The 24,674-nt window shown below is 41.6% G+C and overlaps 1 protein-coding gene and 1 pseudogene across 1 annotated transcript in view; both read left to right on the plus strand.

The window, feature by feature from the left end:
- The first annotated feature begins 5,014 nt into the window (after nucleotides 1-5,014).
- Nucleotides 5,015-24,674, plus strand: part of Akr1d1 (aldo-keto reductase family 1 member D1) — a 39,146-nt gene continuing 19,486 nt past the window's right edge. Inside the window, exons 1-4 of the mRNA XM_021190356.2 lie at nucleotides 5,015-5,176; nucleotides 7,948-8,112; nucleotides 11,252-11,368; nucleotides 24,365-24,442. Coding sequence (XP_021046015.1) covers nucleotides 5,084-5,176; nucleotides 7,948-8,112; nucleotides 11,252-11,368; nucleotides 24,365-24,442 — 453 coding nt within the window. The 5' untranslated portion in view covers nucleotides 5,015-5,083. The remainder of the gene's footprint in view (nucleotides 5,177-7,947; nucleotides 8,113-11,251; nucleotides 11,369-24,364; nucleotides 24,443-24,674) is intronic.
- LOC115063410 lies at nucleotides 14,213-18,277 on the plus strand (annotated as a pseudogene).

The following is a 24,674-nucleotide window of genomic DNA, read 5'->3' on the forward strand; positions in this document are numbered from 1 at the left end:
ATTATAGTTATGTATGGCAGATTACATTACTTATTGTAGAAAAGTCCCTCCACACTATCACTCAGAATAAAAGCCAAGTTGCTCCCATATACAGGAATTTACAATGGTTTAGGAAGTAGATCCGGCTGTGGTTTTAGAGTATTGCATTATTCATGAGAAGGTTAGCTAGAGCGGAACTCCCTAATTAGAACCATGACTTGGGCATGAAAGCCCCTTGCCCTGGGAGTGTAAAGACCTCACACCTGTCTTCTAAGACTATAGCTGACCTTAGATAGAGCTGACTTTGTCTCTGTTGTTTTATTGCCCAGTTCCTGCCAGTCTTTGTGTTTACATTCCTCTGTTTTGTGTGAGAGTCATTAAGCATCAGGTAACCTCATTTGTGCCTTGCTGATGTGTCACCTAACTTCCCTATTTTCTTCTGTATAAAAAGTTTGATGCTCGATTTGACAAATTACATTCAGATCCAGCACACTCTCTCATGTCACCTCTGTTTGTCACCCCATTCCTGCTGACTCTATGCCCATCTGCCCGAATCCCTGATTCCTACAGATTGAGGGGGGCTGATTGAGCCCGGTCCGTGGCAGGTTTATATATAGTATAGTTAGGAATAGTGTGAATATTTACAGAAAAGGGGAGTGGAGGGTGGAATAGTACTTAATTGGGAGCGGGGTTAATGGGTGTCTGTTTAAGGACTAATTTGATGGCCAGTCGTAACTGTCTGTGACCTGACCTCTGTTTACCTTTTACTTTTTCCATGGTCTCCCTTGAGCTTGTATTTCTCTAAGATCTCAAGGACAGGCTCCTGGAGAGTTATCAGGAGGAGTGTTGGTTTGGGGAGACACAAAGGCAGGGAGATGTCTCTGTCTCCTCAGAATGTCTTCATTAAGGGGGAGTTTTATGGGTAGTACCATTCTAACCCTAGGGGAGGAGAGGGGAGGGAAGGGGAGGGGAGACCCGGGCTGCTGCAGGAGGATGCAGCACAGAAACCAGCTCTCTGCATATTGTGTTTGCAGTTGGCTGGAGGGAGGATGGAAGCGTCTCGTGCAGGTGGGGTCGGGTAGGGGGAGTGGGAGTGGGGTGAGTAACGCAGAGGCAAACTGTCTGTACACAACATTGAAGTGTCTCTAGTATCATTGGTTAGGGGGTTACAACATCCCCCCTTCTTTTGGTGATTCTACAGGGTTATAATATCCCCCCCCCTTCTTTTGATGACTCTAGAGGCCAATCTTGGACTCTTTATAGGCCTAAATCATCTGTGCTAACCAGTTGGTACTGGGATCTCATCACCATCAGTTGAACAGTCCCTAATCTCTGCTTTATATACTGCAAAAGCTTATTGATTGTGCATGGCCCCAAAATGAGCAGTAACAGAAGACTTATCAGGGCCCTGTAATTGTGGAAATGAGGGTAGTTAACCATGGGGAAGTATCGAACAGTAAGTGATACCAGCTTTTGGAGTTTTCTCGTTCTCTTTGGCTCCTCTCTATGCTTTCTCTAACCTTAGCTAATGATTCTCTGATGATTCCAGAGTGTTTTTCATAAAAGCAACATTCTTTTCGTAGAACAGCACACAAGCCTCCTTGTTGCAGGAACACTACATCTAATCCTCGTCCGTTCTGCAACACTGACTCAGCCGGGGAATCTACTTTTCGCTCTAGGTATGTGATGGATTTTTCTAAGTGTTGGATGTCTTGATCTATATCTAATTTAAGGCTGTTATAGTCCTTCTCATACAACGTTAGGGCTGCTATTCTGATGCCCGTCCCAGCTAGCACTGCTCCCAGAATTACAGCCAAAATTAGGGAAATAGGTTCTCTCTTCTGCCTCATGAGGTATCCCCCAACGTGTCCTATTTATTAGGTTCTTCAGCACTATTTCTTCTGAATAATAGGTTATGTGTGGCACCAACTGGACTAGAATACAGAACTCCTTTGCAGTAGGGGAATTAAGGACCTCTCCATGCACAGGCAGAGTCAACCCTGTTGAACAGACCTACCAAGCCTTTTCGCGGGGAATAACCCATTTGGAATGAACCGTTGGGGTCGTTTGGCTACAAAGGTGCTGATGCGACAAGGGAACTTTTCCCAGGCAGGTCCCCTGTCCTGATATGGTGGTTTGCAGGGTTAAGGCTGGGCCTTCTTGGGACCATCTGCATGCAGTGTCTCTCTTGGACTCATTATATTTAGATACAAATCCAACACCTTCATAAAAAGGATGTCTGGCATTATAGCACAACCAGCAAGAGATGGTTAGCTCTGGGTGGGATTTGTTCAAAATCTGAAAGGTTTTTAGCATCATTGACCAGAGCGGATCTTCTGCCTCTGTGCAATTCAACAAAAAGATCCTAGGGCTGGGGAGTCCTGCTGGGGGAGGACTTGGGGGGTCAGCAGTCATCAGTCTGAGGACCAGCTTTGGTGCAGGCTTTTTCGGGATAAGACCTCTTGGTAAAGGTTTAGGGTTTGCCAGAATCCGGTTTGGTCCTACAGCCACCGGCAGGGGGTTTACTATTGGTTTTATCAGGAGCCTAATTGTGAAAATGAGTCCGAGGTTGTTTCCCCCAATAATATAAAGCCGGAGGCCTGGCGATTTCTCAGCTTCCCAGCCCCTCTCCTGCTTTCCTAGGCTGGCGAACCTAAGTAGAACTTCAGAGTCGCTCCCCTGTCCTGCAACCGTGGTAAGATCTTCCTTTGATACCTTCCAGCCCCCATTTCCTTCGACTGATGTTCCACAACCTCAAGAGGCGCAATAGAATTGTTCCGGTCCCCCACATGCCACAGTTCTCCCCCCACCTCCGGGACATGTATAAAAAGTCTCCCATCTACACGTAGGGTATGGATGCTTGGGTGTCAGGCTACGAGTTATCAGCCAGCACAGATCAAAGGTAAAATCTTCAAAGGTGGCTGTGAAGTCTGACGATCTTCTGGAAAGAACGGATCAGGAGGTCTCATGTGAATGCTGTTATCCTGTCCACCTTTACAGCTGCTGGGGTTGTTAGCAGGATGGCGTAGGGTCCCTTTCACCGAGGCTCCAGCGCTTTTTGGCAAAACCACCTCACATAGACCCAGTCTCCAGGTTGAAACTTGTGCGGCTCTGGAATCGGGCCTGCTTCATAGAGGGCAGGCAGTTTAGGCCAAACCTGCTCATGAACCCATGGTATTGCTCTGACCTTAGTTTTTTATTCATCATCTTCTAATTCTGCAATGGCTGCTGACTGCAGGTTAGGGACAATAGGGGATGGGACTCCATACATGATTTCAAAAGGAGTTAGTCCTAACCTGTAAGGAGAGTTCCTTACCCTACACAGGGCAAAGGGAAGGAGTGTCACCCAGTCTATGGCAGTCTCTAGGGATAATTTAGTCAAGGTCTCCTGAAGTGTCCGAATCATTCTTTCTACCTGTCCTGGACTTAGGAACCTGTACGCACAATGTAATTTCCAATCTGTCCCAATATATCTAGCTACATTCTGGCTTACTTTGGACACAAATGCTGGTCCATTGTCTGACCCTATCATATGTGGGAATCCACACCTGGGTAGGAGGATATCTTCCAGTAACTTCTGTAGTTTGACCATCTTGCAGGAGTATGTTTCATGGACCCATCATGATAAACTATGCTGTCCAAAGTACAGGCCCAAAGTAATAAGTCTGTGACCTAGGCTCAAGACCTCTAAGCCAGTGAGAAAAATAGTAAACAATTCTTTAACAGTTTATTTATCTCTGAAATTTTGTTACAGAAAGGAAAGGGTAGATTACATAGGTCCCTTAGTTACTTCATAGCCACCCTAGGCTTCTGATTAATTGATGCAATGTTAACTTTTATTTCTTTTTGTTTTCTGTTCCTGGGTTCTCTGTGTAGACCTGTCTGCCCTGGAACTCGCTCCATAAACCAGACTGGCCTCGAACTTAGAGATTCACTTGCCTCTGCTTGCCAATGTGTGCACCACCACCAGTGGGCCACTTGTAATACCAGAACATTAAAAATCAAGTAAATCTTATTAATCATGACTTCAAAGTAAGAGACCAGTGGTTCTGGTCTTTCAAATGCCAAAGAGAAACTGTACAAGGATTGCTTTAAGTGAAACGACAAAAGTGTGACGTACGTCTATACAGGAAACCGTAACCTCTATGTGCAGTTTCAGACATCTGTTGTGGACCTTGGAAACATATCTCTCACAGATAAATGGACTACTATATTTGAAAATGGTGTTTGGGGGAGTTATTTAGGCTCAATGAAGGCATGAGAGTTATGGCCTCATGATTCTTACCACTAGAGATCTAGCCCTGTCACCTCACACCCAATATGGGCTAATTTCTTTATCGTTTAAGGAAATTTAGGGTAAATCTGTTATTTGCCACCAAATCTCCCTGACAGAAACCAGGTAGATTGCTTTCCTTGAACAAACTGTTTTCCTTTGCAGGACACTAAGCATAACCCTTCAACAGGTTTACTAGTTTCAAACCTCTGAGGATATTCCAAACAAAAAACAAACAAACAAAAACAACAGCAAAAAACACTGCTATACTGGCTGGTTTATGTGTCAATTTGACACAGGCTGGAATTATCGCAGAGAAAGGAGCTTCAGTTGGGGAAATGCCTCCATGAGATCCAGCTGTGGGACATTTTCTCAATTAGTGATCAAGGGGGAAAGGACCCTTGTGGGTGGGACCATCTCTGGGCTGGTAGTCCTGGGTTCTATAAGAGAGCAAGCTGGGCAAGCCAGGGGAAGCAAGCCAGTAAGTAACATCCCTCCATGGGCTCTGTATCAGCTCCTGCTCCCTGACCTGCTTGAGTTCCAGTCCTGACTTCCTTTGGTGATGAACAGCACCATGGAAGTGTAAGCTGAATAAACCCTTTTTTCCCCAACTTGCCTCTTGGTCATGATGTTTGTGCAGGAATAGAAACTCTGACTAAGACAAGTGCCTAGAGTTTTCAGAGAGATTGAGAAATCTGTTTGTTTATCATATTTCCCCACCCTGCTCCTCCTCCTGGTGCTCAGTTCTTTTATGCAATAGGCACCTTTTCAAATAATGTGCCTCTGCCCTGTTCAGAATCACTCCTGGAAGCTTCAGATCCCTTCTCTACAATGAACCTCAGCACTGCACACCACCAAGTATCCCTAAGTGATGGGAAAAACATTCCAGTCATTGGGCTTGGAACCTACTCAGACCCTAGACCGGTAGGTATATTCGTGTGTGTGTGTGTGTGTGTGTGTGTGTGTGTGTGTGTTTGGGGGGGGGTTATGTTGCCTAAACTGATTTTAAATCAGAAGTTGAATTCTATCTGGTCACATTTTAAGGTTATATAGTTGCAGAGTGCAGTTTGTTTGATTTTTTTTTTTCCTTCTCCGTGAAAGTCAACTGAAGGCTAACAGCCAGACACAAGGGACTTGGGACTTGGGAGTTTATGATTTATAAATTACTTTTTAAAGTTTTTATTTAAGAATTTTTAGTTCAGTCTAACAAGGGTTCAATGAATACCTGCCACACAGGCATATCTTAATACATGCTTTTTCCATTGTGACATGATGTCACGCTTCAAAAGAGTAAAAATAAAGTCACAACATTTTAAGACTGTGAGTTTGTGAAGAGATGCTCTCATAGTCACCTTTGTCCCGATGTGTTCCGTTGGCTACAGGCTAGACGCATCTATCAGGATGAGTCTATAGAAGCTTCCGGGATGAAGAGAGTTGTCTTGCTATGTAGGCATTTACATTCTAAGAGAAAACAGACTCCTTACCTGTGGAAGCAGGGGAGTTGGTGTTTGGTTCTAGAACTGTGCCTAGTATCTGAGAACAGTAAAAGGAGAAGAACCAACATCACCACACAGAAGAGGTTCTGCATGGTTGTTTCCCTGAGTTGCTTTGATCCTGTAGTAATGCTGACTCTCAAGGTGGTGAACATGGTGAAGCAACATGGGTGTCTTTATGTTGACTGGGAAGCAAACTCCACTTGAGGGTGTCAGAGGAGCAGCACTGGGGTCTTTATGCTGCCCATGTGTGATCATGCATATTTCCACTCCTTATCAATTACAAATCCCTCATTCCTTACCTTACGCTCAAAGCCTTTATAGGTTAGCTGATTTGTCCATCCAGCCCATCAGCCACCCTCTGTACGTGCAGGTCACGATCTAAGGCTGGGGAGAGGCCCAGTGGGTGAAATGCTTGCTTTACAAATGTGAGGATCTGAATTCACATACCGCTTCCCCACCCCCCACCCCCACTCCCCCGGGTACTCACATAAAAAGTCAGGCATGGTGGCATGTGCCTCTGACTCTAGCTCTATGCTGGGAATGACAGGCAGATTCCATTTCCTCATTGGCCAGCCAGTCTAGTCAAGACCTAGAACTCCAGATTCTCCTGTTCTTCCATAGCGTCCCCAAGATTCATCTACTGTTTGTGGCTGTCTGCATCTGTCTGCGCTAGCTGCTGGGTGGAGCCTCTCAGAGGACAGCCACGCTAGGCTCCTGTCTGCAAGCATAACAGAGCATCATTAATAGTGTCAGGTATTGGTGCTTGCCCATGAGATGGGTCTCAAGTTGGGTCGGTTATTTTTTAAAGATAGGATCTCGCACTGAACCTAGAGCCCACCAGTTGCTACAGTGGTTGACCAATGAGCTCCAAGGATCAATCTGCTTGTCTCTGCTCCTCAAGCCAGCACTGTGGATACAGACTCACCCCTTCATGTGTAGCTTTTATGTGGGTGCTGGAGATCCAATTTCAGGCCTTCACGTTACCATGGCATGCAGTTTACCAACTGAGCCATCTTGAAGCCCCCTATAGTACACTTTTGTACTGGATAGCTTTGTGTCAACTTGACACAGCTGGAGTTATCACAGAGAAAGGAGCTTCAGTTGGAGAAGTGCCTCCATGAGATCCAGCTGTAAGGCATTTTCTCAATTAGTGATCAAGGGGGGAGGTGGTGCCTTGTGGGTGGTGCCATCTCTGGGCTGGTAGTCTTGGGTTCTATAAGAGAGTGGACTGAGCAAGCCAGTGGAGGCAAGCCAGTAAAGAACATCCCTTCATGGCCTCTGCATCAGCTCCTGCTTCCTGACCTGCTTGAGTTCCAGTCCTGCATCCTTTGGTGATCAACAGCAGTATGGAAATGTAAGCCGAATAAACCCTTTCCTCCCCAACTTGCTTCTTGGTCATGTTTGTGCAGGAATAGAAACCCTGACTAAGACAACTTTGAAGGATCAAATCAAAGAATACCTCTTCCCACTCACAACATCCTAACTCCCACATGTTCACACATGGTCTCCTGTTCTACTGACCCTCTGTAATCTTTCTCACTAGCCCAAGAAGTTTATTAGAAAAGACCATTGCTTGTTCAACTCTAGAGTCTCATGACAACGTCTTGTATGTAATGCACATTCAAATAGTGCTTATTAATCTAATGGAAAAGTTTGTGAGATGGATGTGTACATTAGACAATATGGAGATATAAATAAATTAAAATAAAATAATAGCTAAAAGTGTTCTAAACACTTAACTATGTGCCCAGAACTCTGTACATGCTTTGTAGCACATGCATTTTCTAACATAATCCACACATTACAAAATCAATACCAGTTAAGCCCACTGACAGATAGGGAAAGAGAGATGAGCATAGAGAGATTGAACCCATCACTCCAGGTTAGACTGCCAAGGGCCAGAGCTGAGATGTGAACCGATATCATTCAAGTCCAGACCTTGGTCTGTGCACATTGCTTTGGCAATACCGGTTAAATCACATTTCTGAAGCTCCAGTGTCAAGGACAACCTGGAGTGCACAGATGGAGCACTGAATGAGACAGTTCGCCACAGAGTCTCTTATCTCTATGATCTTCCAACCATCGAAGCATGGCATTGGAAACTGTTCTGTGAGCTATAAATCAATGTATCATGAGATATCTTTTTAAAAACCCATTTCTCTCCTCCCCATATTTATCCCCCCCCCCTTATCTCATAAGGTCCCTGGGAAGACCTATGTGGCAGTGAAGACAGCTATTGATGAGGGGTACCGGCACATTGACGGCGCCCACATCTACCAAAACGAGCATGAAGTAGGTGAGGCCATCAGAGAAAAGATAGCAGAAGGGAAGATAAAGAGGGAAGAGATCTTCTACTGCGGAAAGGTGAGTCATGCCTTACTGTGTAGATACAGCGAATGGGGCACAGTGTGAGAGTAGAGCTTAGTAAGATAGTCCTCACCTAGCGTGCACAAGGCCCCAGAAATGATCTTAATCAAACACTGGCAAACAATAAAGAAAGGAAGAGGGGGAAGAAAGGGCGGAGGTGGTGGGTAAATTATCTTTTGTAATCCCTTAATTTGCTGAAAGTAATATACCTGTGCACACAAGCATGTCACTTAAACATAATACAGCACACGCATCGAAATATAACAAGTAATCAGAAGGCCATGTGTAACTGAGTTCATGGAAGGGCTGGTGGCTTTGGCCTATGAAGGTCCGACTTCACTGCAGTTTTACCAACACCCCAAGGGCTGTATGAGGTGGAGGATGAGTGCACAGACTTTGTGGTAGGTTTTTGTGGTGGTTTGAATAAGAATGACCCCATTGGCTCATATCCTTATATGCTTAGTACCCAGTTGGCACACTGTTTATAAGGATTGTGTGTGTGTGGAGGGGGGCCTTGTTTAAAGAGGTGCGTCACTAGGGGTGAGCTTTGAGGTTTGTGGATCAATAAGTAAAGCTCTCAGCTACTGCTTCAGGCCCATGTCGGTGTGCTTTGCCACCATGGTGATAATGGGCTAAGCCTCTGAAACTGTAAGCAAGGCCCCAATTAAATGCTTTTTTTTTTTTTTTTTTTAAGTAAGAGTTGCTTTAGTCTTGATGTCTCTTCACAACAGTGGAATAGTGACTAAGACAATTACCTGTGTGAGAACATGTTTCCCACAGCATAATACAAGAGAATACTTACAAAAATAGCTATATGGTCCAGCTGTGAGGTTACTTAGCATTTATGAACCTTCTTTTCCCTATGTAAGTTGGAAATGATAAAGCCAAGCATTTCCTAAACTTATGGATTAGGATTTACAAAGCACTTGAACTGTACCTAGCACAAAACTAATATTGTATGTCCTTGTTGAACAAAGGAACATTAAAGAGGGCCTATAATCCAAGCTACTCAGGAGGCTGAGGCAGAGGGATCACAGATCAATGCCTGTTTGGGCTAGATGGAGTTAAGACAGCCTAAGTAACTTAAGACTTTATCTCCAATTTTAGAAAGGAATTGGGCTGAAGCTAAATGGTAGAGAGTTTACCTGGCAATCTGGTAAACTCTTCAATCCCCAGCATCTGGGAAAGAGAAGGAAACTAAGACGGAAAACATACTTTTGCTTGGATGGAATGGCAGTGATAATGCCAATAGAGCCCGTGGTGATAATGAAAGCATATTTTCTTCCTCTATCCTTTGCATTTTTTCTATCCTATGCTCCCTCTCCCCATCACTAGGGTTTGAACCCAGGGCCTTGTACATATAAGGTAAGCACTGATGTACAAAGCTACATTCCAATCTTTGAAATGGTATGTATAGATGTGTATGTGTGCATGGTCGTGTATATTCAGGTAGGTAGGTAGGTGAGTGTGTGTGTGTGTGTGTGTGTGTGTGTGTGTGTGTGAACTCACTTTGTAGACCAGACTGGCCTCGAACTCAGAAATCCTCCTACCTCTGCCTCCTGAGTGCTGGGATTAAAGGCATGTGCCACCACTCCCGGCCCAATTAATCCTTCTTTAAATTATAGTTTGACTCTTGCCCAGTTACCTAATCTGGCCTAGGACTCTGAAGTCCAGGTAGACCTTGAACTTTCCACCCTTCTGCCACAGCCTACCATGCAGCTAATATTAATTACTGTGTTGTAAGTGTGTATTTTATTCTTCTGTTTAATTGTCAAGTCTCCGAGGCTTCTTGCCTCAGTCTGCTAACTAACCTAGGCCTGGTCCTGAAAATTTCTAGTCTCTGTACAACCTTATCTAGGCCTAAAATGTTGTCAGCCTCTGAGACTTACTGCTGAAGAAGCTCACCCTTCTAGTTATTTCTTTTTTTTTTTTAAGATTTATTTATTTATTATATGTAAGTACACTGTAGCTGTCTTCAGACACTCCAGAAGAGGGCGTCAGATCTTGTTATGAATGGTTATGAGCCACCATGTGGTTGCTGGGATTTGAACTCCGGACCTTCAGAAGAGCAGTCGGGTGCTCTTACCCGCTGAGCCATCTCACCAGCCCCTTCTAGTTATTTCTGTGCTCTGGCTGGTTGATTCAACTCAGCTGCTTAGGCTCTATTTTTTTCTCCAAGCTGGTTGATTTAACATGGCTTCTCTCAGTTTCTGAGTTGCTCTGCTTGGCCTCATACGAACTTTGGCAGTTTGTTCTAATCTGGCTCCTTCTCATTCTCTGGGTCTATCTGTCTTCACCTGGTCTAGCTTGTTCTCTCTCTGCAGCCTGTCTCTATAAAACTGTTCTGGTAAAAATACCTTGTCCTGTATGCACTGCTCTCTTAAGCAGCCTCCATTTCCTCTCTTCTCGTGAGAGTTGGTCAGACTCTGTCAAATCTTTCTCTGATTCGTCACTTTGTCTGCTACTCAATTAGACATCACTTTCAAACATGTGTACTTCCTTCTTCAAACTAACTTTACCTTCATGGTTTGGGATTAAAGGTGTGCCTGTATTCCAGCCAGAGGGATTAAAGGTGTGTGTAAGGCTGAACCATACAACAACTAGAAACCGGGCATTTCAGTAAATAACACAATCTTGGGGTTCACAATGTGAATAAATATCCTGCATCATTATGTCTGTGCTTTTAAGACAAGAATAAAACGGGTGGAGTCTAATTTTCCAATTGTATATTCTGTGATAAATATATAAGATCAATCCCCCCTCAACACACACACATACACAAAGCTTTGGAACAAAATTTATGCTACAAGAAGATGTATTAATTTATCTGATTACCACTCTGTTTTCTACATTGGCATGAAAACTTGGCCTTAGTCACCCACCATCCAACACTTTGAACTCAGAGTAAAGCCTTAGCAAGGGTTGGCAAAATTGCCCTGGGGTGTGAGACCAAATGAGACTGTGGAGCAGTGGATTGTCATGGCGGTGTCAAGAGTCTCATCAAGTCCTCCTACCCTCAAGTGTAACCATGTTTCTGTGGTGTAAAGGGAGCAGATGACATGTGTGTGAGGGTTTTGCTGCATGAATGTGGAAGTAGTAGGTAGCATTTCACTATCCTTCATGGCTTTCTTTGCAGTTATGGTCTACAGAGCATGTCCCATCGATGGTCCGCCCAGCCCTGGAAAGGACGCTAAAGGCTCTCAAGCTAGATTACATAGACCTGTATATTATTGAAATGCCCATGGCCTTTAAGGTAAGCCTGAGTTCTATTTCATATTGATCATTCTTTAGTAGCGCAGAATGCTATAATGTTTGCTACTATAGATGGGAGGATACTGGCCTTGCCTGACAAAAAAAAAAACTCAACAAATAATGCTTACAGGTTTGGGCCCACAGTTCTTAACTCAACGCAGTCCCTATGATACATCTTTTAACAACTGTAGTTTTCCATCAACGTAGCACTGTGCTCCACATTTTAGTTGACCAGTATCTAGGCATATCCGTCTTCCAACCCCACATCCATAAAAATGTCTTCACATATCACAGACCAAAGTACATAATAATAATAATAATAATAATAATAATAATAATAATAATAATAAGTCTTACCTTTCATCCCCCTCAACAGGAGACAACTAAAAACAGAGATCAGATTTGTGAAGCCAAAGCCAAGGCAGAGTATGAGAATGACATTTATTTCTGGAATACAAGTACAGTCCTTTTGGAACTTTTTCCATCTATAGATACACTGTTTATTTAACACTCTGATATATGCAGCTGCTGAGCAGCAACTGCTTTAAACTTTAACTGAGAGAAAGAGAAATTAAGAAACAGAACTGGACTTGGGAGAGAGGACCCTTCACCTTGCCTGGGCAACACAGTAAAACTGGTTCTGGTAGAGGGGAAGTGGGTGAGGCAGCCCAGAGAGTGTGAGCATGAGAAAGCTGGCCCAGCCCCTCATCTGCTGTGCACTGGTGTGAGCGAGGGAAAGATGTCTTAAAACTCAGAACTGAGGACTAAAGTGCTAAAGTGACAGGCCAGTGGTTAAGTATGCTTGCTGCTCTTACAAAGGATGTGAATTTGATTCCCAGTGCCGTCCCAGCAGCTTACAGGCACCCGTGACTCTGTCTCCAGGGGACCTAGTACCTACCCTCTTTGGCCTCATCTCATGAATGTGTATATACACACAAATGAAAATAAATAAATCTTTTTCTTTTCTCTTATAATTTTTGTTTTTTTGAGACAGGGTTTCCCTGTGTAGCCCTGGCTATCCTGGAACTCACTCTGTAGACCACACTGGCCTCAGGTTCAGAGATCCACCTGCCTCTACCTCTGAAGTGCTGGAATTAAAGGCGTGCAGTAGCACAAGCAAGTCCTTTTAAAATAAAGGAGCCAGGATTTTTTGTTTTGGACACCTGGATACTGAATTGGATGCCTACATGGCACAGACAGATCCTGAAACCAATGACTGAAGCCTGCATGCCTGCCCGCCTGCCTGTTAGACTCTTGTTAAAGTCACCACATCTATAAAACAACCTTGAGAAAACATGAGAAGAAACCTGATAGATGCTGGAAGGACCTGTCACAATAGGCGATGGACTTACCTGACACCAGTTGGTGCAGTTAGTCTGTTGCGTCTACTTTTTGATACTGTGCTATATGAAACCCTATTTTCCTTTAAATTTGGTTGCGTTTGTTTTGTTGTTTATCCAGTCACCCAGACATCTGAACAGGAATGCGTTGGCCTTGTGAGTAGAACAATTTTCCAGCCTCTGCCTGTCATATACTCCTGACATTTTTAAAATATTTCCTCTGTTGATTTTTACGATCCCAGAAGGAGCCAGAGTTTTCACAATTGGGTGGTCTTTGGGATAGAGTTCTACATCTTTCTTTAAAAGCTTCTTGTTAATAGCTGGAGCTAAANGTGTGTTTGCTATGTTGATAGTGAAGGCAGTAAATTGGAAATGTTGGTATTGCTCCTGGGCCACAGGATGGGTGACACATGGTAGCAACTTTGATTTGGTCAAAGTTGGTGTTGCCTACATTGAAACCACATAGCTGGTCGCTGACGAGCTAAATTGGCATTTCCACCCTAAGAAAAGATTTTTAAGCTCTCATTTTGGCTTTCTGTCATGCTCAAGAGGCTTCTGCACCTCTCATATAGAAGAAGCAGCCATTGGTGTAGCACTAGTGGCAGAAGAGACAAGAGTGGGAAACTGGTGACACACTGACTGCTGGGAAAGGCTCATGTGCTGCTCATGCTGAAGTGCAGTTACCTGCGTTCATCCAAAAGCAGTCTTCTTGGGCTAATCCACTTAACTGGCTTTATTTGACCCTCTTGAAGGTTTAAGTTCAACCATATTTTGTCAGCTGTTCAGTTTCAGTGGAATCTTGTATTCTGGTTCATTATAACAAATTGTTCTCTCAAAATTTAAAAAATAAATAGAGAAATAAAGGAGCCAGACTAGTTAGCTGTTCGCAGAGTGAATAGCATGGCACAGCTCCAGAGAACTTTGTGTCACGGTGGCTAATGTAGTTTAAGCAATCAATCAATCGCACTCACTGACCAGGTTCTGCTTTGCCGAGAGTGTCCTCTGAGGCCAAGGCTGGGAGGGACTTTGAAGACATTTCCCTTTTGTGTGGAGGTATGGGCTTGGTGTCTCTGCAACAGCATTGATAATCGTAGGCTTTTAGTCAGATGAGGGTTTAACAGGCAGGACAATATAGATTTATTTCCTCCCCTCAACTTCTCCCATGTCCCCAATTCTCAAATTCTCAAATTTATTACCACATCATTCATATGTATGTACATTCATGTATGTGTGTGTGTCTGTTTGTCTCTCTGTGTGTCTGTCTATGTATATGTTTATGTCTCTGTCTGTCTGTCTTTCTGTGTCTCTCTATGTATGTGTCTGTCTGTCTCTCTTTTGTATGTGTGTGTCTGTCTGTCTGTATCTGTGTGTGTGTCTGTGTCTCTCTCTGAGTCTGTCTGTCTCTCTGTGTCTCTCTGTGTATGTGTCTGTCTGTCTCTCTCTTTTGTGTCTGTGTGTGTATGTGTGTGTGTGTGTGTGTGTGTGTGTGTGTGTGTGTGTGTTAAACCTACTGACTCCAGTTATTATTGCCTTTATTGCATGAGTTTTGGGATAATCACTTAGGATTGGGTTCTCATCACTTAAAAAAAACAAAAAAACAAAAAACAAAAAACAGACAAACAAAAATCTGGTTCTCCCTCCCTCAGTTGCCAATAACTGTCTATAGCTCTTCATCTACTCGTTAGGCCTGATGAAATTTTCCTTCATCCATGTCAGCATGTTGAATGATGTGGTCTTGACAGATCTTGTCCGGAGGACTATACTTTTCTTTGCCAAAAGATTTCTCCTCTCTCCTCCATGATTTGACTTTGTTAAGGGAACAAAAACTTTGTTCCTTGAACTTCAGATAGGATAGATTGCCAGAGCACTGACACTGAAAGTCCTCATTCTCAGCCACCAGGCTATTCTTAAGAAGGCACACATGGCTACTGGTAAAGACTAAGGAATTCAGGCAAGGTAATGAAGTAATGTGCCAAGTGCATTGGACAAATGGCGCAACCTGGAGACTCCCCAAAAGGGAAGATTGTATTAACTAGAGATACTAACTGTATCTAGAGGGCAAGAGGCCCTTGTGCTCACAGATTAGCACTGGAGAAGCCAGGAAAAATGAGACATGCAGGCTCATCTCATCAAAGGAAAAAGATGTCTACCTGTCTTCCTCCCAGAATGCTGGGAAAGACTGTGGGTCTCAGCCTAGTGACCCTTCGCTGTCTGTAGAGTCAGGCTTCAGATGTAGCCTCCAGGATTTATGCTTTGTTTATTCCAGACTCTTTCCCCCTAAAGCTTGAATGTTGTTTCTAAGTCTATTAAGCCCTTCCTTACGAGAGACGTCACATCACTCCTACTTTACAGCAGCCTAAGTGATGTCTATGATATCTTAGGCCAGGCCAACTCTGACACGGACCTTATGCTTACCTTAGTCAGTCATTCTCCCGAGGCCCTAAGCCTGGAGCAACTGTTTCTGAGTCAACAGAACCTATCTTTAAGGAAGAGCCTCAAAGTAAACATGTCTTAAGTTTGTTTTACACTTGGGACTGAGTTAATTATTATCAGTGATAATTATTATCACACCAAACTTTCCCCCCAAATCATGGTGTGCTTAAATATGGCTAAACCAAACCAATTTGGTGTCAGACGCCAAGAAGCTTGGCTCAGCACCAGTGGAGTCAGGCTAAACAGAGTTTCATTCTTACCTCTTGCCTGGATCGTCTCTCTGCTAACAACGATGCCTGCAGGGACCCTCCCAGCTGGCACCAAATGTGGGGCACACAACCCTTCGAGAAGGTAAGAACATTTTTTCTTTAAATAGAGTTCCAGGGAAACTTGGGCCTTTCACCCAAGCACTGTGCCCATATAAGTGAGAGAATGGATATTAGCACAAGCTTTCCTCTGTCTATTGAAACACAGCATTTTGTACAATTATTGAGATATTTGTTAAGATCCAGAGGAGCAAATTACTTATAACAATAGCTCTGCACCTTTATACACATGGGAAGAATACAAAGAGAATAAAAGAGAGATTAAAATCCCTGGCTAACTCTTTTACAAGAGAGTAAGGTCTTGCTAAAACTATCTCAGGAGGGAGGGAGGAAGGGAGGAAGGGAGAGAGAGAGAGAGAGAGAGAGAGAGAGAGAGAGAGAGAGAGAGAGAGAATTTTCTACTAGAAACAGTTATTGGCAGTTATTGGCAGGGCAAGCAAAGTCACAGAGTCACCTCAGGGCTCACCCTCCCGAGAGATCTGGTTAGAGCTCAAAGTTCTCTGCCTGCATTGCTTTCCACACAGCCCTTTCCACAGCCAAGTCCTGGTAGTGCAGAGCAAATTCCAAAGAGTGAAATTCCAAAGAGCAGGGCTCTACTACTCCCACTGTGGTGGAGACTCCACTGCCCGGGCTCAAGTTTTACTTCGCTTGTCTCTTTGTGTTATGTTTTGTTTGTTTCCCCTCAGAGTGAAAATAACTCAGTACAGACTGATCAATAGTCCCTTCTTGGAGAAAAATCAAAACAAGCCCAACTTTTGGCACAGCAACAATTGCAACCAAAGTCTAAGTGCCTAAGCCTGTGCTGATTGAGCTTCCTAACGGCCAATGGTTGTCCAGTGTATGGAGGGCACTCTCCTCTCCTGCTAGTCTAATCAACGCTTAAATGAGTGTTTAACTTGCATGGTAAATAAACTAAGAGAAGAAAATTTAAATGCAGCTCCAGATAAAAATACAAAAGCAACGACCTTATAATTATTTAGGATGCATTATTACTCTACAACAAATTTGCCATCAGCCTCTCATCTTAAAACTTTCCAAACAATGTACTCTCAGTTACTACAAAGTATGTGGGGCCCTATAAAATTGGATGCATCCTTTTGGCTCCAAAGCATCCCCTGCCACAGACCACCCCAGTGGAGTATGGGGGGTCCCTGGAATGAGGGTCCTTGAAGCTAGCTGGGTAAGGATTCAGCGGTGACAAACAGAAACAAACACAGAGGCAGTTAGAATCTGAGTGGATTTTGCAGCTCTCAAGCAGGGGATTTTACACATCTCTTAGAAACTAAACCCCATGAAACAATCACAGATACCAACAAAAATCATTTGGCACAATAAAGCACAAAAATCATCTAAGCATTACAATTCTTAAACGATGTATTCAGTGAATCACAAACAAAACAGATAACATTACTATAAATCATCAAAATATAACAATTCTAAAAGGATGTTTTCAGTGGGGGCTGTCAGCCAAGGCTAGTGGCATATTTCTAGGAGCAGGTTAAATCTTTAATGACCCGGACACTGAGGGACACCGGACAGGTGGCTGGCACCATGAAGATCTGGACTTCAGAGCACATCTTTGACCATCCATGAGAAACAGTTACTACAGCTGCAGTGCAGAAATACCCAAAACCCATGAACCCGAGTGTGGTTGATGTTGATGTGCTGGACAGACATGTAGATCCCTCTGCAAAGTTTCACAGCCGCAGACTGCTCAGCACAGAGTGGGGCCTGCCTTCTATTGTGAAGTCTCTTATTGGTGCAGCAAGAACGAAAACATACGTGCAGGAGCATTTTGTAGTTGACCCGGCAAAGAGGACAATGGAGCTCAAGTCCACCAACATCTCATTTACAAATATAGTCTCAGTAGATGAGAGGCTCACATACAAGCCATACCCACAGGACCCAGAGAAAACTGTCCTGACCCAGGAAGCCCTCATCCCCATGAAAGGGGTCAGCCTCAGCGGCTACCTTGAAGGACTCGTGGCCAGCACCATATCTTCCAATGCTAACAAAGGCCGAGAAGCAATGGAGTGGGTCATACATAAACTGAATGCTGAGATTGAGGAATTGGCTCATCAGCACAAGGAAGCATAAGGACACCAATCAACGGTGGCTGTGGCTCTGGTGGACAAATGACAATGGAAGTTGGTGTGTAGCATCAGGGCCCTGGAACTCTCAAGCTGGCATATTATTTGTTATTTAAAAGACACAATTATTTTAGGTAGATCTTTTTTTTTTTAATGAGCTGGGGTAAGGCTGTGACTTTTGATCAAAAGAAAAGATCCAGAACTTCTAAATCAAAGGGATCATCTGAGGTTAGGATGTAAGACTGGGAGAGGCTATGTTCATGTGAACAATTAATGGGTTTGCTTGTTTGTTGTTGTTGTTGTTTAAGTACTTAGAAGAAATTGGTGTTGATCTGGAGTCTCTTAAAGCTCCAGGTACTGGAGCAGAGCTCAGTTGTCCTCCTGTACACACAGTTGCCCGCTGCTGCTGTGAACCAGAACTGCCCACATGAGGAACTCACTCTACAAAGAGACATTGTAAAATGTAAATGAAATTAATTTGTATAAAACAACCTGCCCTGCTGGAAACCAGTGTTGGGTTTTGGTACTTAATGATATTTTTGGAGTAAAAATTAACACTAAGGTAATATATGACTCCAGCAAAAAATAGTATTTTATTATATTAGTGGGCACTACAATGATTTGCCAAATTTTGTGACTTAGTAAAGACATTCCCTTCCTTGAAAAAAAAAATCTTTAACGGTCAGTGCTCTTAACTTTCCAGCCCCATGGTCAATTATTATTTAACATCTAGTGCCTGATTTTTTAATAAATCTTCAATGTATAAATTTAAGCTATTTTTTTTCTAATTAAGGCTTTCTTTAGCATATACCAAAATCCACCTCCGATGACACACATGTAGCCATATGAAATTTTATTGTTGGGAAAGAGTTTATCATAATAGTTTTGTAAATGATTTAGAAAGTAAAGCATTGGTTTCCCTGGGGGTAAGGTCATGTTAGTGGCCCCATCTCTAGGGATGGTTTCTTACCCATTATTCTCACTTAAGATCTTGGCCTAGGCTACCAGGAACATGTAAATAAGAAAAGGGATGAGAGAAAACAAAACAGATAGATTGCCATGAGAACTACGGTTCAATAATTTTTTCCAGCGAAGAGTTCCACAACCGGTTCCAGGAGACCTTTCCCTTTTAAGATCAATTGTCTCAGTCTGTGGAACTTGTCACACAGGTCCTACTGGAGGTGGTGTGGCAATCACCTTTAAAAAATATTTTTGAAGACGTCTAAAAATCCTATAGAAATTTCTCCTAGTGCTTCTCCAGGCAACTCTTCAAAAGGACAAGGAGCATTTATCTTTTACATACAATTCCACATGCACCACAGAGAAGATTGTACATACTCTAAACTCGGTGTATTCAGTTAACTTTTATTATGAGACATTTCTCAGCCTTAAATACTTTAACTTACCTCTTGTATAAATTTGTACATAAAAAATGCAGATACACTAACCGTGTAATATGGCCTAACTTGAAAGGAAATGAATGGATGAAAAATCTCTAAGACTTTTCTACTTTCCATTCTTAAAAATCTTTTAACTTTAAACTTTGTATCTTAGGATGTGTAAGTTCACTGGACATGAAAAAAAAATCTGTAAAATCTGTAACAAAAACTAGCTTAAAACTTATAACAAATGGGACTAAAGAGATGGCTCAGTGGTTAAGAGCACTGACTGCTCTTCCAGAGGTCTTGAGTTCAAATCGCAGCAACCACATGATGGCTCACAACCATCTGTAATGGGATCTGATGCCCTCTTCTGGTATGTCTGAAGACAGCTACAGTGTACTCATCATATATATAAAATGAATAAATAAAATCTTTTCTTAAAAAGTTTTTTTTAAACCCATAACAAATGTTTAATAGCTTTAAAAAATGTATTCACAGGCAGCACCTATAAAAGGTGTCATTCCTGCTGAACCCCCTGCCTGTCACTTTATATCCTGTTTAGACTAAGGCAACCACAACAGGCCTGCAAAATACTTTGGATTAAGATGAATTTTTATATGATGATAAATTCCTAAGGTTATAAAGGTCTTCTCAGGTTAACAAAACCTGACTTAGAGATGTACATTTAACCACTTAGGTCTTTGCTAACTGTTCAACATTTGACTTCAAGGCAATTTTAAATAAGAAACAACAGGTGTTTGATAAGTTATATCTGATAAATAAGGTTTATAAATTCCTAAGATCTAATTAGGCTAACAGAAACTGACTTAAAGATCAATGTCTAGCCTCTTTGTCTTAGCTAACTTAGTTAATTTAAGCTTTAGCTGTTTGGATAAACGGTCATTAAAAAAAAAACAAAAACAAAAACCTGACATTCAGTAATGGTGCATAATGAACAAGTCAAAAACTAACGTTCCTATCTCTCTAAAGACTGTATTTATGGTTTCAATTTTTATTTTATTTTTTTTGATGCTAAAGGATTTTCAATTAAATCTTAAATACAAATTATTAAGGCTCAAACTCAACAGGGATAAAATTATAAAAGTTACAGACTTGTAAACTATTAAAGATAATTAAGAAATGAAAAGTTAATTTTATGGCACTTAAAAATTATCAGATTTTAAGAGAGGCCCCTTGGTCTTGCAAACTTTATATGACCCAGCACAAGGCAAGGCCTGGGCCAAGTAGTGGGAGTGGGTGGGTAGGGGAGCAGAGGTGGGGGGAGGGTATAGGAAACTTTCGGGATAGCATTTGAAATGTAAATAAAGAAAATAATAATAATAATAATAATAATAATAATAATAATAATAATAAAGACTTTCAAAACATCTACACAAAAAAAAAATTATCAGATTTTGCAATGTGCTCAAAACTGTACTTGTAGTCATACTAAGTACAAATGTAATTACTATACAGGGGCAAGCTTCATTTAGCATCCTGTATATGTTTTCAAGGTTAAGCCTAAAGCAATAATAATAATAATAATAATGAAGTTTGTTTATACAGACAGTTTATCTTGCTGACAGGCTTCACCCTAAAAGAGATAACTCACAAAACAGGTTCCTATATAAGTTTTTACTATTTCTTTATTTAAAGGGATTTTCTTTGCAATAGGTAAATTTTTAAAACTACTATTGGAATATGATAGTAATTGTGAACTGCTGGCCCCTCTGTCTCTAGAGAACACTAGCAGAAAAGGCCTGTGGATGGGATAGCCAGAAACAGCCTGGCTCAGGGTGCTGGTGGGTAGCTGCTCCAAAGGGTTGGTGCAATGAATTGTCTGATCCTGGGACTGCAGATGCTTTCTCTCCCTGCTGATGCCTCATCAAGGTACACATCCACCGATGGTGCACTTGGAGCAGTAGCAAAATAAGAAAATTTATCTTGTCTTTGACATAAAGAAAGAAGACTTTTTCATTTCATGCCTTTCAGGCAATGAGAGCCAGGATGCTACACAGATTCCTTTTTTATTTATGATTACCAAAACTTCCTTTTTAAAAATTTATATTTTGTACAACATCATAAAAAATTAAAAACAACTGTGTAAACAGACTTGGGACGGATTTTGAAAACAGGAACTAATTTCTTTAAAAAAAAAACTTGTTTCTTTTTTTAAAGCTTTTATTATTTTTTTAAGATTTATTTATTTATTATATATAAGTACACTGTAGCTGTCTTCACACACACCAGAAGAGGGCATCAGATCTCATTACAGATGGTTGTGAGCCACCATGTGGTTGCTGGAATTTGAACTCATGACCTTTGGAAGAGCAGTCAGGACTCTTAACCGCTGAGCCATATCTCCAGCCCCAGGAACTAATTTTTTTAAAAAAAAAATGTTTTAAAAAAAATATTTCATTTGGATAATATGGTTACTGCTAATTGCAAAAAGTAACTGCATGCTTCTCAAACCCCCTTGGAGGCCAAAAGGAGTTAAACAAAAACATCATCAGTAGAAATTGGGTTATCTGGAAGGTTTACCTATTACATTTTGATACAGCCTAAAAGTCTGTTACAGCAGACTGTCTACAAAATGTGGCACAAACTGAAGCCGTCCGGCAGCTTATCTTTCTATGAAACTGTTGAGCTTTGATATTGCTCACATTTGTTTTGTTTCATTTACAATATCAGCTGGCTATCATGATGACTTGGGAGAACTCCATTACCTTCTCTTTCAGGAAGCTCTGCGTTTGTTCCTCAGGTACTTCTGAACATCCTGTTCCCTAACAGGAGAGGCTTGAACTCAAAATTAAAATTGCCCTGAATCTTAAAAAAATCTCAAATTTCATAGCATGAACTTTAAGTCTTTAAAAGTTATTGGCCACCAGGCACTGGTGGTGCATGCCTTTAACCCAGCACTTAGGAGGCAGAGGCAGGCAGATTTCTGAGTTCAAGGCCAGCCTGGTCTACAGAGTGAGTTCCAGGACAGCTAGGGCTACATAGTTCTCTTAGTAAAACCCTGTCTCAAAAACAAAACAAAACGAAACAAAAAAAGTTATTGGCCATTGTTTATTAAATAGATTTTGTTCATTTTTTAGTTTTATGCCTCTGGTCTTGATAAATGATCTAGACTCCAGTAAGAAAAGAAGTTAAAGTTGGCTCATACGAGGTATCCTCTATTAAAGACACTGTTTCCCACAATCTAAAGAATTCTTAAATATTTTTTAAACTTTTTATTTATTTATTTTGAGACAGGGTTTTACTTAGCAGCCCTGGCTAGCCTAGAACTCACTCTGTAGACCAAGCTGGCTTTGAACTCAGAGACTCAGCTGCCTCAGTCTCCCAAGTGTTAGGATTAAAGCCTTGCACCACCATGTCCGGTCCCATAAAGGAATAATTTGACAGTATCCCAAGCTTCCAGTGTATAATTAGTGGTGAATGAACATCAAGTTGATATCTGGAACTACTGTTAATCTGTGTTTGGGATATTCACTATTGTCAAGTACATAGACATCTATGCTCAAAATTCACTGTAGATAGGTATACTGTCTTTCCCTGACTCATGCCCCAGGTGTGGGCTGAGACCCAGAAAAATAGCATTGTGTTACATTCAAATTTTGACTTTGTCAAATAGGACCTTATACATGTCCTTTCAAAGAGTTCCGTTACAACTAAAAACTGATAATGATCCTGTCTAACATATCTTTTAAATAATAAGATCTAAAATCTAATCAACGGAAAAACACCCGATGTTCTAACATCAAGGAGAGACTATGCTTATGTCTTCCCAGGAAATAAATAAAACCCCACAGTTCCCACCTTGATGCATCTGGCACAAAATCACCTAAGGTCATCAGACAAATGAAATATCTAAAAGTAGATGACAAACTTATCAAAAGGAGATGTGTGGGTTGTTTATATGAAAATGACCCCTATAAGTCCATAGGTGTGGCTCTGTTAGGTGTGGCCTTGTTGAACAAAGTCTGTCACTGGGAGTGGGCTTTGAGGTTGCAGATGCTCAGACCAGGCCTAGTGTTGATCTCTCTTCCTGAACTGTAAGACAGCCCCAACTAAATGGTCTTCTTTATTAGAGTTGCTTGGGTCATGGTGTCTCTTCACAGCAATAGAAACCCTAACCAAGACAAGATGGAGCTAACTTGTGGGGAGAAAGATCAAGACTTTAACTCATAAACTGAGACTTTGGGGAAACAGCAAGGACACTATCCTTGTGTGTCCTTGGGCACAGATCCCAAAATGTTGCTCCTATGTTTACCAAGTATATTTGTGCATTAACTCTCAGCTTGTCAATGCAAAATCTCAATGGTTTTTGGTCAGGTTCTTAAGGGACACACCTGTAAGAGCAGACAGTTTGGTGGTGTTTGCCATGGTAGAGATTGTTTTTAATGTTCTTTTATTGCTAATCACAGGAATAGTTACTGATATACAAAGAGAAGTCTCAAAGGTGACCTATATGATTAGTAAAACTATTAATACTGTGGCAAAAATATTAGCAGAAACTAATCAAGAGATGGGTGAATTGAGGACCACAATAGAGCCACTACAGATGATTTGTTGCTCAAGTATAATCTTGGTTGTCAACAATCTCTTGGCATGTGTTGCTTTAATGTGTCAGATTTTTCTATTACTATGGATGCTGAGGGCAAGAGGCCCTCGTGCACACAGATAAGCACTGGAGAATACAGGAAAGTTAAGCATACTGCTTATCTCCTCAACGGGAGAAGGTTTTTACCTGTCTTCCTCTTGGAAAGGGTATAGTTTATAACCTGGTGACATTTTGCTATCTGTAGAGCCAGGCTTCACCCGTACCCCCTAGAATGTATGTTTTGTTAATCCTAGACCCATCCCCCCCCCCATGTTTTGAGCATTGCTTCGGAGCCAATAGAACCCATCTTTTTAGAAGAAGCCATGTGTGTCTTGTAAAGAGTTTCCATGTAAATATATCCTAAGTTTGTTGTAACTTGGAACTGAGTTGTCATTAGAAAACTTTTTTTTCCAAAATTGTGGTGCTTAAATATGACTAAAATTAAACCAACTGATGTCAGATTTGAAGAAGTTCATCCCAACACCTGCTAAGTTGGGCTGAGTCAAGTTTCATTCTTACCACACCAGGATCATTTTCCTGCCAGCTGTGACACTTGCAGGGACTTCCACAATTATAAAATATCCTATTCTGTATAATTATATATTATATTATTTAAAAGATACAGTAATGTATAATGTGGTATATAATTTTATGAAATATACATGTTTTATATATCACAATATTATATGTACGTATACTATTTACTAGAAAAGTATATAAATTGGTAAACTTGATTTGCCAGGTCACAGTACATTGGACTGTTGACAACTCAAATTATCTATTTTTAATTCTTAAGTCTAAATAAACGTTTTGTGTTTTACAGCCTGGAAAGGAAATTTACCCTAGAGACAAAAATGGCCGAGTTATATATGACAAAACAAATCTGTGTGCCACCTGGGAGGTGAGTTCATGTGGGCACCTATTGTAAAATGTGGGTAGCTATTGTAAAAGGCCTACTTTTTTACCTACGGCCCCTATTATTCCTACACAAGCTCTGAGAGCTGAAGCCGTTACATTCAATAACAAGTAACAGAATTTCTAGCCACATGTGCAGATGTATGAAACCTCGCCTTGTAGGTGCTCAGCGAGTCTTTCTTTTAATCTTGTGTGTGTGTGTGTGTGTGTGTGTGTGT

The sequence above is a fragment of the Mus pahari genome, chromosome 2 (assembly GCF_900095145.1).
Source record: "Mus pahari chromosome 2, PAHARI_EIJ_v1.1, whole genome shotgun sequence".
Lineage (NCBI taxonomy): Eukaryota > Metazoa > Chordata > Mammalia > Rodentia > Muridae > Mus > Mus pahari.